General features: G+C 36.3%; 1 protein-coding gene across 3 annotated transcripts in view; it reads right to left on the minus strand.

Annotated features, from left to right (window-relative positions):
* Positions 1 to 17,351, minus strand: part of mroh1 (maestro heat-like repeat family member 1) — a 152,450-nt gene that overhangs the window by 40,484 nt on the left and 94,615 nt on the right. For 2 of the 3 annotated variants that reach the window (XM_051936041.1, XM_028818100.2), the window contains exons 22-29: positions 16,093 to 16,239; positions 10,789 to 10,815; positions 9,795 to 9,917; positions 8,173 to 8,252; positions 7,581 to 7,716; positions 7,217 to 7,312; positions 4,579 to 4,683; positions 724 to 859 (exon numbers count right to left, since the gene is read on the minus strand). In XM_051936041.1, coding sequence (XP_051792001.1) covers positions 724 to 859; positions 4,579 to 4,683; positions 7,217 to 7,312; positions 7,581 to 7,716; positions 8,173 to 8,252; positions 9,795 to 9,917; positions 10,789 to 10,815; positions 16,093 to 16,239 — 850 coding nt within the window. The remainder of the gene's footprint in view (positions 1 to 723; positions 860 to 4,578; positions 4,684 to 7,216; positions 7,313 to 7,580; positions 7,717 to 8,172; positions 8,253 to 9,794; positions 9,918 to 10,788; positions 10,816 to 16,092; positions 16,240 to 17,351) is intronic. The other variant, XM_051936040.1, reaches the window with a different exon arrangement.

The following is a 17,351-nucleotide window of genomic DNA, read 5'->3' on the forward strand; positions in this document are numbered from 1 at the left end:
GGCACAGGACAAGAACATAAATTCAGAGAAAACTGTGATCAGATGGATGTAATTGTACATCAATTGTGAATTGAAGCATTTAAACAAAAGGACACCACAGATATTGACCCTGTCAGTTTATTATGACTCACTTTTAAAGCTAGCACCATTATCTTTCACCCAGCAGCTGTTGCGGTAACCATCGAAGCTGCACAATGATGCAGTAATCCAGGGCTTGCTGGGATTTGCAGTCCATTTAAGTAGCGATGCTACAGTGTCATCTGTGGTTTTCCACAATAGATTGCAAAAACTCACAAAATAATTTCCATTTATTTACTGATGACAAACCCATGAATATGCAGATACTCTGATCGTAAAACCCTGAATTGCAAGGGCCAACCTGTAGTTCATTCCATGCAACCATCATTTAAGTAAGTGTCTGAATTAACCTAAAATTAACCTAATTAACAGGTGGCGCAGTGGTAGTGCTGCTGCTTTGCAGTAAGGAGACTGTGGAAAATTGTGGGTTCGCTTCCCGGTTCCTCCCTGTGTGGATAGCGCTTTGAGTACTGAGAAAAGCGCTATATAAATGTAATGAATTATTATTATTAAAAAAAATGTAATCATAAACACTAAAATATAACTGAAATGGTCATGTGACAAAAACACTGAAAATTTCCATGGCACAAATCCTCCCACCCCAACCCTCCTGTAATTAGTTTTTGTTTGTTGGTCACCCATTACCTTCATAACGCAGCTGGATGTAAAGCAGGGTATAAATGCAATCCATGGCTTCTTTTCGTACAACTCGGTGAGGGTCAGAACATCTTGGAGCTAAACGTCCAAGTAATGCTCCCAGATTATTAAAAGTAACCATGTTCTGTTCAGAAAGAAATATCAAAGAGCTAGTTATTATTATAAAAATGTTAGATTAACAAAATGTAAACTTGTAATCTTATATTTTACTTTAATCGTCAGAAACACCTTTACAATAAACTTTACAGTCCAAACTCTATTATTCTCATTTAGCTGATGAATTGTTCTAAGATAGTAAAAACCTTGAATATGAAATACTCACCAGTCAAACATTCCATACTAGTGCACACACAGAAAAATACAAGCTCATAGATACAATACAGAAATCTGAATAATATTTATTTATTATACTGAAGATTTACATATTACAAATTACAAACAGAACTACTTCTAAAAGGAATATTCATCTATTATTAAGTAACTTAAAACGTGCATATTTGGGATGTAGAAGGAAAAACAAAAATCAGTAACTGAAAAAGAACCCATCCAAACACAGGAGAAACAGACAAATCAGAGTCACCAGAGTGCCTTGTATTTATGCAAGGCTCAATGCTGCCTCTGTTCACAGAATTTTCGTTTTGTAGCATTTCTGATACCTCATTTGAACTTTAAATACATAACTTCTTGGTGTATTGGCTTACAACTAACATGCAAGTTTTAGATTATGTTCCAGATTTCAACTCTTTATTGATATCGACTGAGACTTCCCAGGCTACTGGTGAAGAACCCATTCAATGAAATCCACCCATATAACAATCCAGAAATTAACCTAGCAGTCAGTTGATTTTTTACTTTTATAAGTGGCTCCACTCACATACAGTGCTGACCACAAGGACAGATGCAGAGATAGAGGATATAGAGAGATATGTGGCCCAGTGCTACCTTCAACAGCAGCAATATGCTGGACGCAGATAAAAACACGGAAAATATTTATACTGAAATTATATATATATATATATATATATATATATATATTTTCTCTTCTGGACCAGTTTCACTTTCAAAAACCTGCAACTAAATTCAAACTGTAATACTCCACTGATTGTGCCTGAAAATTTAGAACAGATTCAGATGAAACCACTGAACCATGAAATTCACTGTATTGTAAAACTAGCTGCTTTTCCTGGCCTTTCCTGGAAAATCTCATAAGAAAATGGATGATAATTATAGTGCAATTGATTGTTCATCAGGTGTATCACAAGTACAATGTAACTAAGTACTTTTCTGTATACAGTGATCCCTCGCTATATCGCGCTTCGCCTTTCGCGGCTTCACTCCATCGCGGATTTTATATGTAAGCATATTTAAATATATATCGCGGATTTTTCGCTGCTTCGCGGGTTTCTGCGGACAATAGGTCTTTTAATTTCTGGTGCATGCTTCCTCAGTTGGTTTGCCCAGTTGATTTCATACAAGGGACGCTATTGGCAGATGGCTGAGAAGCTATCCAGCTTACTTTCTCTCGCTCTCTCTCTCTTGCGCTGACGTAGGGGGGTGTGAGCAGGGGGGCTGTGTGCAGCTGCTTCCTGAAAGGACATGCTGCACGGAGCTTCGCATACTTAAAAGCTCAAAGGGCACGTATTGATTTTTTTATCTGTCTCTCTATCTCTCTCTATCTCTCTCTCTTCCTCTCTCTTCCTGCTCCTGACAGAGGGGGTGCGAGCTGCCGCCTTCAACAGCTTTGTACCGGCGGTGCTTCGCATACTTAAAAGCCAAAAAGCCCTATTGATTTTTTTTTTGACTGCTTGCTTTGCACTCCTTTGAAAAGGAAGATATGTTTGCATTCTTTTAATTGTGAGACAGAACTGTCATCTCTGTCTTGTCATGGAGCACAGTTTAAACTTTTGAAAAAGAGACAAATGTTTGTTTGCAGTGTTTGAATAACGTTCCTGTCTCTCTACAACCTCCTGTGTTTCTGCGCAAATCTGTGACCCAAGCATGACATTCTAAAAATAACCATATAAACATATGGTTTCTACTTCGCGGATTTTCCTATTTCGCGGGTGGCTCTGGAACGCAACCCCCGCGATGGAGGAGGGATTACTGTACAGTATTAGTTTCTTTCTTTTTTAATAAACCAAGGCCAAATATTATTGGCAGGCAGATGTGGTATAGTGGTTAACTCTCCGGACCTAGAACTGGAAACCCTGAGCATGTGGGTTCAAGTCCTGTTAATGGAACTGTGTGACAATGAAGAAGTCACTTCCTACCTCTGTGCTCCAATTGGAAAAACAAATTGTGGCCAATTGTATCGCAAATGTTGTAAGTCACCTTGGATAAAGGCATCAGTCAAATAGTAAATAATAACAATATTATTAAGTCACTGAAGCTGCTTACTCTTGAACATGCTATACACAACTACACATGAGTAAAACATTCTTGCATTAGATCAAATCTTACTTTTCCTAGTGATTTCACTTTTTGTTGATGGCTATTCCAAAACACAACTGTATAGGAAAGTGGATTCTTTTAAACTGAAATGGGTATTCAGTAAGAATAATGTGAATTGTCATTATATATTATTATCATTATCAGATGTTTATAATTTTAATTTGTTTACATCTTTCACTCAACTATTTTTTGTGTTTTTCAGCAGTTGCATATTGTCCACCTTTAAAGTCAACAGATGTAAATGTATATGTAAAGAATTTTGGAAAGTGGCAAAGTGGGGCGTCCCTATCCAAAGTAAGCAGACGTGCAATGTGAATATACATTACAATGGAGTAGCTTGTGAGGGACCCATTAAGAACTGCCGGCATCGGTCCCAGCTTGTCTGGGACCCGAGGACACACTACTTCCTTATTTACTTCACTCTCCCTCCCAACACCTATGCTCTCAGCGCCTGGCACCCTCACTGGAGCTTTATAGCACACCTAATAACAATTGAGCTTTGCATCTTCCTTGTATTTTGTTGAACTTTCTTTGACTGTACACAACATACGTTATCATGTCTGTACATTAATTTTTCCTGCCCAGGAAAACAGCCGTTTTTTCAGACATCTATCCATCCTATTGATCTGAGGTGCTGTTTACGTGGCCCGTCAATTGCTTCTGCAGTGTCCTTTGCTTGCATAAAGCCTTGTCTCAGCCCAGAGCAAGTATGTTGTTACCAAATTTCAATAAAATCAGTCAGAGCATTTTTAAGATTTGGGGTATTTAGGTTTTATATTATAGGTTTTTTTTATTTCTAAATATTGATATATCGAGATGTCCTTACTTAGAAGATACATACTGCCTTAGATGTACAATTGCGCAAAATCTGAGCTTTTTAACTAAATGAGAAATGGTGTTTTGTTGATGAATGAGATAGTGAGTGCATGAGTGAGTCAACTTTGAATCAAATTTACTGAATTATACTTTACTATGTATACTTAAAAGTAATTTATATTGTACTAAATACTTTAATAAATTCACACAGTAAAACAATCAACACATCAAGTAATTTCTTTTGGTGGGCATTGTGCATTTCCTTCTAATCAGATCACAAGTTCAAAAGGTGTTATAAGCAGAAAGTTCAAACATAATGAGATTGCCAGTGCTTCAGGAATGTCAAAGAACAGTTTGTATTGCACTGATATTCAGCTATAGCTTTTGACATCAAATGTGTTTTCTAATTATTTGTATTTTATATTTCACACTTATGGTCTTTCCTTATGATAAGCCCCAAAATTATGAAAGCCACTGCCCTTAATTCACTCCTATGGGACAAACTGCGAAAATGAATGCTTTTAATTCCAAAAATTAAGAACAAATTTACAGCAACACTAAAACAAAGACCCTCACCTTAACAACTAGATTCTCCAGGTAAAAATCCAGCAGTTCTGAAGTTAATCTTGTTGCCTTCTCTCGTTCAGTTTCTCGTGGGGAGTTCAGCCAGCTTTCAATGTGCTAAGTAAATAAGATAACCAACATATATTTTTTCAAATAAACTTCATGTGAGATGTTGATAATAATATAGAAGGTTAGCTGCTTTCAATAGTCTATTTTATTAGAATACTTTTGATGTTCTTAATCGATTGGCTTCTGGCACTGGATCAAGAATGAAGATCTAATCAGTGATAGTCATACATAATGCCACTGAAGAGGTGAAAACAGAACACTGACAAAACATTGCAAAAGATGAAGCACTATAGCTATACTGCACTTTAACATATTTAACATTACATTTTCTTCTTGGCTTTAACGTTGTTTTAACTGATATAGGATGTGCTCTTAGTTTCATCCAATAGCTTTTCCCCACTTAACATCGAACACCATCTCTTGATGTGCTAAACAGTGAGCAAATCTGAGTGAAGTAAAAAGTTTTAATCATGCCCACAAATCCATCATTAAATACCATCTAGTCCAGAACATGCCAGAGAAATGCCAAATTTAACCAATCAAATGTCTTTTCAGCATTGAGGGAGAGTAAAGCTGCAGGGGAAGAAAAGTAAGGTGTTGCATTGAAACCTTCTTCTGAAGCATTCTTCTGAGATTATCTGAGGCAAAATGGGAATGAATAAAACCAGTCTGATCAGAATGGATCAACTTATGAATAACAGACACAGGTCTGTGTTACGAGCAGGGTTTCACATCTGAATTCATTATGGATAATGGCCTGATATTCTGAAACTGGGTAGGGTCTTTGCCTTCTTTTAATAATAATAATAATAATAATACATTTTATTTATTTGTAGACGCCTTTCTAAACACTCAAGGGCATCGAACAATAGATAAAACACACATTATAAACAAAAATACAAACATTAAAATCAGACAGAGCAATTGTAATCAAAGAGAAAAAGCAGTCTTAAACAAATGAGTTTTAAGTTTAGATTTGAAAAGTGAAAATGATTCAATATATCTAAGCTCAGATGGTAGTGAGTTCCAGAGCTGGGGAGCAGAGCAACAGAATGCTCTGCTTCCCATAGTGGTAAGACAGACGAAGTGGACAGTCAAGTGGATGGAGGAAGAGGATCTGAGGGTGCGGGAGGGAATGGCAACATGGAGGAGGTCGGACAGATATGGAGAGGCGAGGTTGTGGATAGCCTTAAACGTTAACAGAAGAATTTTGAATTGATTAAGGAAATTAACTGGAAGCCACTTAAGTGGCTGCAAGACAGGAGTGATATGGTGAATAGAGGGGGTTCTAGTAATGTTCGGGCAACTGAATTCTGGACCAGTTGAAGCTTATAAAGAGACCAAAGAAAAGGGAATTGCAATAATAGAGACGAGAAGTGACAAGACTATGAACAAGGATAGCGGTGGTGTGGGGAATGAGGGAGGGGCAAATACGATTAATGTTACGCAAGTGGAAATATGCAGACCGGGAGATGTTATTGATGTGGTAATGAAAGGTTAAAGTACTGTCAAGGATGACACCCAGACTCTTAACCTGTGAGAGTGGTGGCTGCAGTGTAGAGTGTACAATTTAAATACTGGAAGAAAATGGCTGCATTTAGCATTTGGAAGAGAGGTAAATAAAGCTGTTTTTAAAAGGCTGAATCTAACTCGGGCATCGCCTGAAGAGCTGAACAGATGAGAGGAGTTACCCAAACTGAGCTCCTGAGATGCAAACTACATGAAAAATGATAGCAAACCAACTTCTTTTGCCTTTCTAATGGCGGGATTCATTGCATGCCTTTTCCAGGAAGTCACCACTGAGATTGGCTTCCTTGAAGACAATCTCAGACATTATATGGGACTCAGCCAACACTTATTATTAAATTGACAAATTTTAAAAACCTGATGATGAAAATTCAAGACTTGGAAGAATCTGATCTTGCTAGCCCTTTCAATCTTCAAAATGATACTGTTCTCCACTTAATACTAGAAATCATTTTTCTCTCTGAAGCATGGATGAAATAAGTAAATCATCCTTCTCCATATTTTGGGGGAGGACTTCAATTTGTATTTTTTTTTTCTGCAGCCATGGTCCTCTTGGTTTATCAGCTTTAACTTAAGTGCAAGAATCTCTTTGTGTAAGGATCCAATTTATTCTCTCTCTAGACATGCCGAGATAGCAAAAGATCAATGCTGAGAGTAGCACCATCAGTGGAAGCTGAAGCTTCATTTTGAATGAAAAAGGTATTCCACTGAGGCCTGTCCCATGGACCATCGCTCCTGCTCCACTAAAGAGGGCACACAGCCATCAGGACCCCAACAACACACTTTATCTTAAACATTTCAAATGTGGACACTTTGGAAGGGGTAAATTTATGAGTTCCAAAAAGCTGGTATTTTTAAAGAACACTTTCCCAAGGAGTTTATGTCCCCTGCTGGATACTATAATTCTTCTATGCCTTATTGCATATTCATTCTAGATGCTCAAGAATTTTGCTATCAACAAAGCAGTCATGTAGTTTCTAAACTGTGATTTCCAGATTTCTAATATTGTTTTGTAAAAACACTAGAAAAACGTTTACCCTTAGAAATTGCTTACCTTAAATATGTTTTGCAAACCATCAGGACTGAGGTCTCGACTAAGTACATTTTTTAACAAATCCTGAAGTGCAGTGAATGTGTCAGCATACAGTGTCTTAAAACAGAGAGAAAACAAACAAGAGATTATTATACAAATATATATATGTGACTTTTAAATGTGCCAATATGCAATCAAACAACATTACGTAAAACAGATACTGTATTTTGACAAACTAAATTGTTCTATAATTTTACAGTACTACAGTATTTGCAATATGATACAATTTAGCTTCCAGGGGTAAGACATTGAAGCTAACATGAAACTATCATAAACCAAACACATCTTTAAAAACTTTTAAAAAAATAAATAAATAAAAGAGCACCTCAAAGTTTTGTACATCCAACAGTTCTTCATCTTTGGTCTTTTCAGAGTCTAGTGGTGGAATACTAAAAACACTGTTTAAACTATTCTCAATCATGCTAAAGTTTTCATTTTCATTTAAGATGGGTTCAAGTTTTCTGAATAATTTGTCAAAGACAAATCAGGACACAAAATATAGATTCCTTTTTGTTTGTTTTTTTGGAACAAATGAGCATCAAGATTATGCTAATCATCAGTTTAACAATCTAGAAAAGGTCAACAATTATCTTAATAGTTTCTAGATTTTTGCAAAAGTTTTATTTGTTCAATTTAATAATTAATTCTTTTAATTATTAAGGAATTCCACTGTTAAAATAGAAAGGAAATACTTCCTTTATCATACTGCAGAGTAAAGAGAATTTCACAAAAAACAATGTGTCACACACCATTTAACATGAAATCTGTTAAACCAATGTTCATCACTTAAGATGCATATTGGGCATAACTTAAGAAAAACTGTATTTTTATAGTATGACCAACATGGTGGTTCCTCAGGTAAGATAAATTATAAATATTCAGTAAATCTGGACTGTGTATTCTACGGAAAAGGATACACCAAGTGGGAACATGTGGTCATTGCTTGCTGACGAACAGGAGTTTTCAGAGATTCTGCTGCTTCAGACTTGATAAAATCCTGTTATCAGAAGAAAGAATAAATACATATACTTTGCATTTGTATTCCACTGTTGACTCAAAAAATAGGGTAGTGCTTTATTCATATTTATTATACAAGTAGGGGGATTGTCCATTATTATTTTGCATTTATTACATACAGTAAATGTAAATGAAAAGAACGTTTTGTAAAAAAATATTACATATTATTCTGAAATCCTTTTAAATATAATTCAGGGTTGCAAGTTTCCCAGAGATTACAAGATTATCACTGGACCCAAGGCAGAAAACAGTTCTGTGCCAGTCCATCACAGACCCAAATAACACACACACTCCAAAATGAATCTCTAATAAACAGTTTTTAGAGATGTATAAAGATATTTGGAATATCATGCTGGAAGGAAAACTCACACAGACATGATGAGAATACAGTCTCAAAATAAACCTTGCCAGGGTATGATATTCAAATTCACAATTGCAAACTGCCCAATTTTGTTAATTGTTCTTGTACACTTCACAAGTTTTACGTAAATTAAATGATTATACCTAATATTTTCCTTGAAACTGTTTATTTTATATTAAAATTAAACTGAGAAACTTTCATGCATGTGTAACGTCACTCAGTAAATTGTTTATTTTAGTGATTATAACATAAACAAAATAAAAGCAATGAACTGCATAATATTCTGCAATGTGCTAAGGCTAGTTATTAACAATTTTACAGCAAGTTAGGGTGACCACATTTAGTTCCTAATGTTAATGCCACACTAATTAGTATGAATACAAGTAATTTAATATAATACATTATTATTTCTGCGGAACGCTAGCACTATCACTTCAGAGATCCAGCACTGTGGGTCTGTGAAGTGACATGCACTTGTCTGCATTAATTTTCCTCTAGGTACCATCAGATTTCTCTAACTTGACAGTGAATATATTGATTTCAGACATTAACAATAATATGGCTTGTATTACCCTGGTTGCCCCCTTACAGTTGAAAAGGCATGCAGATTAGGTGAACTGGCAATCTGAAATTGCACTACTGTGAGGAAAGACATGTTTACAAGAGGGCCATGCATTCATTTGTGGGCACTGTTGTTTCTTACCTTAAGCACAGTGCAAAATAGGGGAAGCTTTGGCACCTTGCATCCCTAAACAGGATTAACTGGGCTTGAGAATGACGTTTTAAATTGTTACGTATACACTACAAAATCTTAAATTAACTATATCAAAAGTGTTTATTTTACACTTCCAGTATTGAGTCATATGTATATTGGAAGAGTGGGAGATTTTACACCAACAATGTTAATATAACAGGACATCTGACCCATTAGGTGGCTGTCCAACCTACTGTACCACCATGCTTCCGTAACAAGTAAAACTCAATGCTCAAAAAATAAAACTACAGCAATGACTTACTTTAAACAAGTACGTATTTGTGAATAATCCAGTTTCAAAGAATATGGGTTACGACAACCTACATTTACTTGTGGAATCTGTAAATATGAACATATGAAACTTAAATTTTCACAAAGACAAAATATTTATTTATAAACATACTGACCATCATGACACCCAAAAGTTCCTGCTTTCGAGTAAAATTGTAGCTTTGTCTTTGCGTGCAGATGCTTATGGCCTGTGCAATCTGACCTATACTCTTAATAAGACTCAGTTTCATAGTCAAATCCTGTTAAAAAAAAGTACTTGGTTAAAAATATCAATATTTCAGCCATTGATTTTCATTTTGAGAGATTAAAAATGATGATAGAAGGAACAATAATTAATGCACTATATTTTTAACTGGCTAACAGATAAATCAATGCAAGCATCATTATGCTAACATGCAAAAATGCTAACCTCCAATTTATTTAATTTTTTGTATTTGACCAAACTCTTTAATATTTTTATACAATTGTACAATACTTCCTTTGAATATATAACTCCAACAATGTCATTGCAATCAACAGATTACATAATAATTAAATAAAAATAAGAGGATCCAGCTTTTGAAAACTTGTAAAACATCAAATCCATGAAAGCAAGCCGATAAATTTCTCAATTTTAAATTAACAGTGAAGGACAGTTAAGAGAAAGCTGTTAAAAAAAGCACAGAAGCTGAGTAGAAAATAGAAAAGGAAATTTGTTATTAATTTTAGGTTAACCAGGAATTTTATGAAACTGCTATGAGCCTCATTAAACACTGCTAGATGAACTCATTTGACCATTCTAAAAAAAAAGTATAAACTTTCCATTTATGAAGCCTTACTTTTAACTTTAAACTGTATTGCTCAGTATACTGAATAATAAAAATTAACCAAAACAATTGTAAAGTTTGTAAAGCTACTACTTATGGCTTAAAAATTTATCAAAATAAATTTGTCCAATACCTACAGTGGTTTATGAAGCTCAAGAAGAGAAAATAAAAGAATATCATTTTAGACCCCGTTTCCCTCACACCAAGATCAAGAAACTGTTTTAAAAAATAGAGAGAGCAAGAGATTGGTATCTAAAGAACAATACAACAGGTGTACAATATAGTATATGTTTCTTATGTGTACCTTGGTCTCTACTTTAATCCCAAGAACCTGTATAATATAAAAGTAATAGGAATTTTAAAATTCATGTTGTAACTAGATTTTCTTAAGTAATGAAAATAAGTCACATTTTTTTAATGTGCTTTACAGGAGAGCAGCATTTACTCCTGTGCCGAAGCAAAACAAAAGCCACTTTAACTTAGTTTTACAATAAATATTGATCAAAACATATACCAAGTAATAATGTGACATTATTTGTTAATGTCAGTTAGTTAAGACAGTGTACTAGTTAGCAATTGAGCTCTCTATGTATTCATAAAAAAAAATTTAAAAAAATATTGATTTTACATAATCATTAATGCTTTTGAACTTTAAATGAAATGTAAGGTCTAGAAGAATACATTTATTTCTACCACAGACTACCTTCATACATATCACCATTAATGCTCAAACTATCAAACTTCAGAAGGAACATGAAGAAATATCACTTTATTTGTTTCCTTTGAGAAATTGACCACTATGCTTTTTTAGGTAACATTATTTTTTTCAGTTTTTGATGGTTCTTAATCAAGCTTTAAAAACTATCAAACATAGCATACACCTTTTAAATAGTAAAATGTCCTCAATCTCTAGATATTTATATAAGGCATAAATTAAAATACAGACAATAAGAATATCGAGCATCGTTAGTGATCAATATGAACATACGCCTTTCTAATGCCCATATGATCCAAAGGTAGGTAGACAAAGTTCTGGAGCACTGCAGTTACTGAAGAATACAATTTCAATCTTTTTTTTTTTTTTTTTTACTTTTATCCTTCAGATATGATTTACAAAATTGAAATTACTTTTTTCATACAAGAATCTGTTATAATAGTGAATTCAATGTAAGCTTTGATCTTGCCAAAATGATTAATTTCCTAAAAGCTTAATACCTTTTACACAGTTTAAGCCTGCAATGGAATTGTTTTTTAAGTTGGTAACATTTTAGTTTAGGTACTGCAAAAATGCACCTATGACTCGTATAACATATGCAATACCACAACAAAGGTTTCTTTACATACTTACAAAGGATAAGTAAAGTAGTCATCTATTACTACAATGTGGCCTACTAAAATAACTTTAATTTGGAATGGTGGGAAGTGCCTTAAAGGTTAAGTTTGTACCTTTCAAGTCAAAGTTGTTTCTTCACAATCATGGTATATATTAATTTGCCACATGAAACTGTGTTCTAAAATACAGGTAAAATTCCATTACAACGAATATTTTTGCAACAAAGTATTTTTATGGTCCCGACAGTTTCCCCATATGACACGGGTCTATAGAAATCTCGTTACTACAAAGTACATTCAGCAGACACTTTAATTACAACGAAGTGCACAAAAGACCTTGAAATGTCAGAATGAATCATCCACAGAGCACTTAGTTCTGTGGTCGCCGCTCAATTGTGCACCATGATCCCCAAACAGAAACATTATAATTTTTTTTTCTTTCTTCGAACTTTCTTTGTACTGTTTTTTTTTTTTATTTTTGCCTTTTTTGTTTCTTGTAGTTTTCAGTGATGCCTTTTGCTTATTGCTCGTCAACATTTGAAAAACATCCATTGGAATTTAACTCATTGTCACCCTCCTATATAAACGGCAGACACGAAAAAACGATAACAGCTCATATTAGAAAAAAAAAAAAACTTTTAATTTTTTGCAGCTCTCGATTATGGCAAAAAAAAAAAGAAAAAAAAAAAAAAGAAGATGTTGCCAGTGAATTTGGAATTTCGCCATCGACCACGTCAACTTTCTTGAAAGGCTGAGCAAAAAAAGAAGAAAAATCTTGGGTTGCAAACGTATGTGAACTGCTGCATTTGAAGACGTCGAAAAAGCCGTTTTTATGTGGTTCAGTGATGCTCGTTCAAGAAACATTCCTATTAATGCGGCATTCATTCAAGAAAATGTGAGGTTCGTAAACTCTCTTGGGACCTCCTCCAACTAGAAAGCAAGCCGAAGAGCGTCCCGAAGTGCGATCTCCGCGTCTGTACTGGGCAATAGCAGGCTCACAGATATGCTGTGTCTCTCCTCCAAAGTAAACAGAAAAGATCTCGATGGGTGATGCAAGGTTAGGAGCACGTACATTGTAAATGCAGATACTGTAACAGGATTACTTGATCACTGACCTGGCCATGACCTTGCCTGACTGCTGTGTGTACAATAAATAACTGTGCCGTTCCTGTTTCAAGCTGAATAAAGCTGGTTTTGCTACAGTACTGAGACTAAGCCTCGTGTTTTGGGGTGCAAGACAGGGACTTATAGCGCGACCCCGATCTTTTATGATTTGCTTCTGTGGTGCTTCACTGCAGCGCTGTGAGCCTCCTATTGCCCTGCCCAAGCAACGGACAAACAATCTTCCACAGATGCTGCAATCGCGCTTCAGGACACACTTCAGCGTGTCGTTCCTATTGGGTATTGGAGGGAGGGGTCTCAAAAGAGTTCAGAAACCTCACAATATGTAGAAGAAATAATGATTTGGCTCCTGATTGATAACTGTGCTGCCCACAACATGCTTCCACAGTTAGATAATGTTGGTGTAGAACTCCTCCCACCCAATTGCACGGCAGTGCTTCAGCCTTTGAATTTGGGCATCATTCTCACTCTGAAAGTGTATTATCGCAAGGAAATGCTGAGAAAAATTCTCGTCAGCATAACTTGTAAGCAGGAGGAGATTAAAATTAACGCAAAAGAAGCTATTGAAATGATTGCAAATGCCTGGATACAAGTTAAAGAAAGCACTATAGTAACAAATACAGAATCTCATTACAACAAAATTTTCGTTACAACGAAATATTTTTTAGGTCGCTGGGAGTTCGTTGTAACGGAATTTTACCTGTAATGCATTTAGATCTGGACTTCAGGAAGAAGCAGTGAATTGCCAGTTAGCAGTGGTGGAAGAAGCCTGTGGCTAAAAGTGCTCCAAGAGAGCCCTGGGGAGGGGATAGAGGAGATTTTCATGATGGCTTTCAATTTTGCCATCATCCTCTTTCTCACAACAGTTTCCAGTGTGCCCAGGGTTAGCCCTGTAATGAAGAAGGCTTTCTTGATCAGTTTGTTCAAACATTGTGTGTCTTTTGAACTCATGTTGCTTCTTTGGGGGAACACAGCAAGGAATAATATACTCCCTACAACGGACTGTGAGAACATTTCCAGCAGCTTACTGCATACATCCAAAGACTGGAGTCTCCTCAGTCTGCTCTGGCCCTTCTGGTATAGTCCCACTGTGTTGTCAGATCAGTCCAGTATGCTGTTTATGTGAACATACAGTAGAATCCCCATATAAACTGCCCATAACAAGGGTTTACAAGACATCCAACTCAATAATAACTCACTTCTTAAAAATGTAAATAACTATAATAATAATAATAATACATTTTATTTATATAGCGCCTTTCCCATGCTCAAGGCACTTACAGAATATAATAAAGAACAGCAGAATATACAGTATATAGCATTGTACAAATCAGATAAATAAATAAAGAAGATTAAGACAGTAAATTCTGAAAAAAACAGACAACATAATTGATGGTCTAGCACACACATACAGGTTACATTGGCATCTTGACAGAGATGTAAACTGAGAGAAAGGTAATAAAGTCAAATAGAGCTAAAACCCTTCCTGAACAGATGAGTTTTGAGTTGTTTTTTAAAGGAATTCATGGAGTCAGCTGACCTGATTAATTTTGGTAGGTCATTCCAGAGTCTGGGCGCTATACAGCTGAAGGCCCTGTCACCCATGGAGTGTAGATTAGTGAGGGGCACAACAAGATTACCAGAATCAGAGGACCTTAGTGGGCGGGCAGGCACATAGTGATGGAGGAGGTCACTGATGTAGTTTGGTGCGAGGTTATTTAAAGCTTTGTAGGTTATTAGTAGGATTTTATATTCGATTCTGTAGGACACAGGGAGCCAGTGAAGACGGAGCAGGATGGGTGTGATGTGCTCGCTGCTGCTGGTTCGAGTAAGGACTCTTGCAGCTGAGTTTTGAATAAGCTGGAGCTGTGATATAAGATTAGAAGGGGCACCTGCCAGTAGGGAATTACAATAATCGATGCGGGATGTGATAAAAGCATGGACAAGTTTCTCAGCATTAGAGAAGGAGAGGAAGGAGCGAACACGGGATATGTTACGGAGGTGAAAGTAAGAAAGTTTCTTAATGTGATTTATGTGGGTGGGATAAATGAGGGAGGAATCAAAAATGACACCAAGATTTTTTACAGTAGAGGCAGGTCTGATGAGATCACTGCCAAGATGGACTGGGAAGGAGCTCATTTTATTAAGTTGCATTTTAGTCCCAATTTGCAGGAGTTCAGTTTTATTGCAATTTAATTTTAAAGAGTTCTGCTCCATCCAGGTTTTGATTTCACTAAGGCAGGTTGTGAGCTGAGAAAGCTCTGATGAAGTTCCACTTTTAACATTGAAGTAGAGCTGGGTATCATCTGCATAAAAATGATAACCCAATCCATAACTACGGATAATATGGCCAAGGGGAAGCATATAAATACAGAAAAGCAGAGGACCAAGGACAGAGCCCTGAGGGACTCCTTGTGTGACTGGCACGGAGTTGGATCTGCTGTTGCCAAGACTAACAAACTCTTGCCTATCACTCAGATAGGACTTGAACCACTGGAGGGCAGTGCCAGAGATACCCAGCATGTTCTCCATTCTGGACAGTAGGATGTCATGTCTGACAGTGTCAAATGCTGCACTAAGGTCTAACAGAATTAATATGCTAGTTTGTCCAGAGTCTGCTGCCATAAGCAAATCATTGGTTACCCTTAGCAGAGCAGTTTCACAGCTGTGCCGCACCCTGAAACCAGACTGAAAGGGTTCCATCAAATTATTAGAGGTTAGGTAATTGGTGAGTTGGGAAGCTACAACACGCTCAAGAACTTTTGACAGGAAAGGTAAGTGGGAAATAGGCCGGAAATTGTTAAGATTGTCAGCATCAAGGCCAGACTTTTTTAACATTGGGGTTACAGAAGCAATTTTAAAAGTGAGTGGCACGGAGCCAGTGTCAAGGGATGAGTTTATTATTGTTGTAACAGTCGGGATTATGGCATGAAGGCAGGATTTAAGTAGTGTGGTGGGGATGGGGTCCAGTACACAAGTAGTCGGCCTCATCTTACAAAGCAGGTTATTAACAAACGCAGAGGTGACTGGTGAGAACTTAGAGAAGGAGCTGGATGGAGTGGGAAAACAGGGAGTAAAGTAACCTTATACCTCTTATAGCATTACAAATGTATATTATGGAAAAAAAAGCTCATAATGTGTACATGTATCTTACCTTTGTATTGAAATGCTTGCTAATATTGCGAAGAATATCTGGTTCAATTCTTCCAAGTATTTGATCCTCTGGTGCAAACAATGTTACACTTCCATAACACAAAATTAGAGTGCTCTTCATCTTCTCAATATCAACATCATTTTTGTCCTAAAATATTTAATAAATAAAATGTCAAAAGTGCTAATTCAAAACAAATGATTGGCTATAAAATTTGCCAGATTTAAAAAATAATACCTCTGTTTTGAGCCTTGAGAAAATAAGAGACCTTATTTTTAAGATACATTTACAATATCTAAACTACAAGCCTTTGGCATGAACACACAAGAAGGAATAGATAAGGCATAACTTAAACCTTGGACTTCACAGTGTATAGGCCTGCTGCATCACAACTCAGAAATCATGCTGCCCTGTGATGTTGCAAGACATTTTACAGATGATGCTCAAAAAACAGTTTGTCATATCAGATTTAATATACAGCAAACAGTTATACCAGGGCTACACAGGGGGTTTTACTTGTGTGTATGTATGTCCTGTTGAGTGATTGTTCGTAAACTGGGATCTGTGCTTTTACACAGGTTTGCACTGATCCAGAGGGGCTTGTAGGATTTGTAGTTTGTTTGCACTGTACAGATGAAACTAGAAGAGAAGGATGTGGCAGGACTTTTTGATTGTACCATTTTCCACTCGACCCCATCAGCAGCAGCTCCTAAACCTTTTGTTAACTGGGCATTTGTAGCTGAGGAGAATGGCGCTCAGCCACCAGATTTAAGGATGTCAGTGGGTCTTTTTCCACCCAATCCAGTCCACTTCTCTTTGAGAAGAGGCACGCCTCTGAAGACTATTCTTCTGGACTCTGGTGGTAGGACTGTATTTACTATCCAAGTTGCGGGAAGCAGTTTATTAAAAGGGTGCATTCCGCCACATCTTCCCATCCTCTAACCAATATTTACATTTCCAGAACCACTTTCTTTACCTACAGTAAAGACTTTTTCCAGGACTGTAAATATCGTCATATGGGGGTTTGTTCGTGGTGTTTGAATTTTTGTCATCATTTTTCTTTACCATGTTTGTAAGTAGTTATTTTTTTTATCATTTTATTAATTTTATTGTAATCATTCATACAAATCGATCAATTTTTACAAAAAAATAGGATTGAAAAACAAGTCGACCCCCACTCCTGAAAGAGAGAGAGCACGGCCAACGGGGTAAAACTTAAGGCAAGTGAACATACCTAAAGTGATGACTTTAATAGGCCAATA

The sequence above is a fragment of the Erpetoichthys calabaricus genome, chromosome 13, assembly GCF_900747795.2.
Source record: "Erpetoichthys calabaricus chromosome 13, fErpCal1.3, whole genome shotgun sequence".
NCBI lineage: Eukaryota > Metazoa > Chordata > Cladistia > Polypteriformes > Polypteridae > Erpetoichthys > Erpetoichthys calabaricus.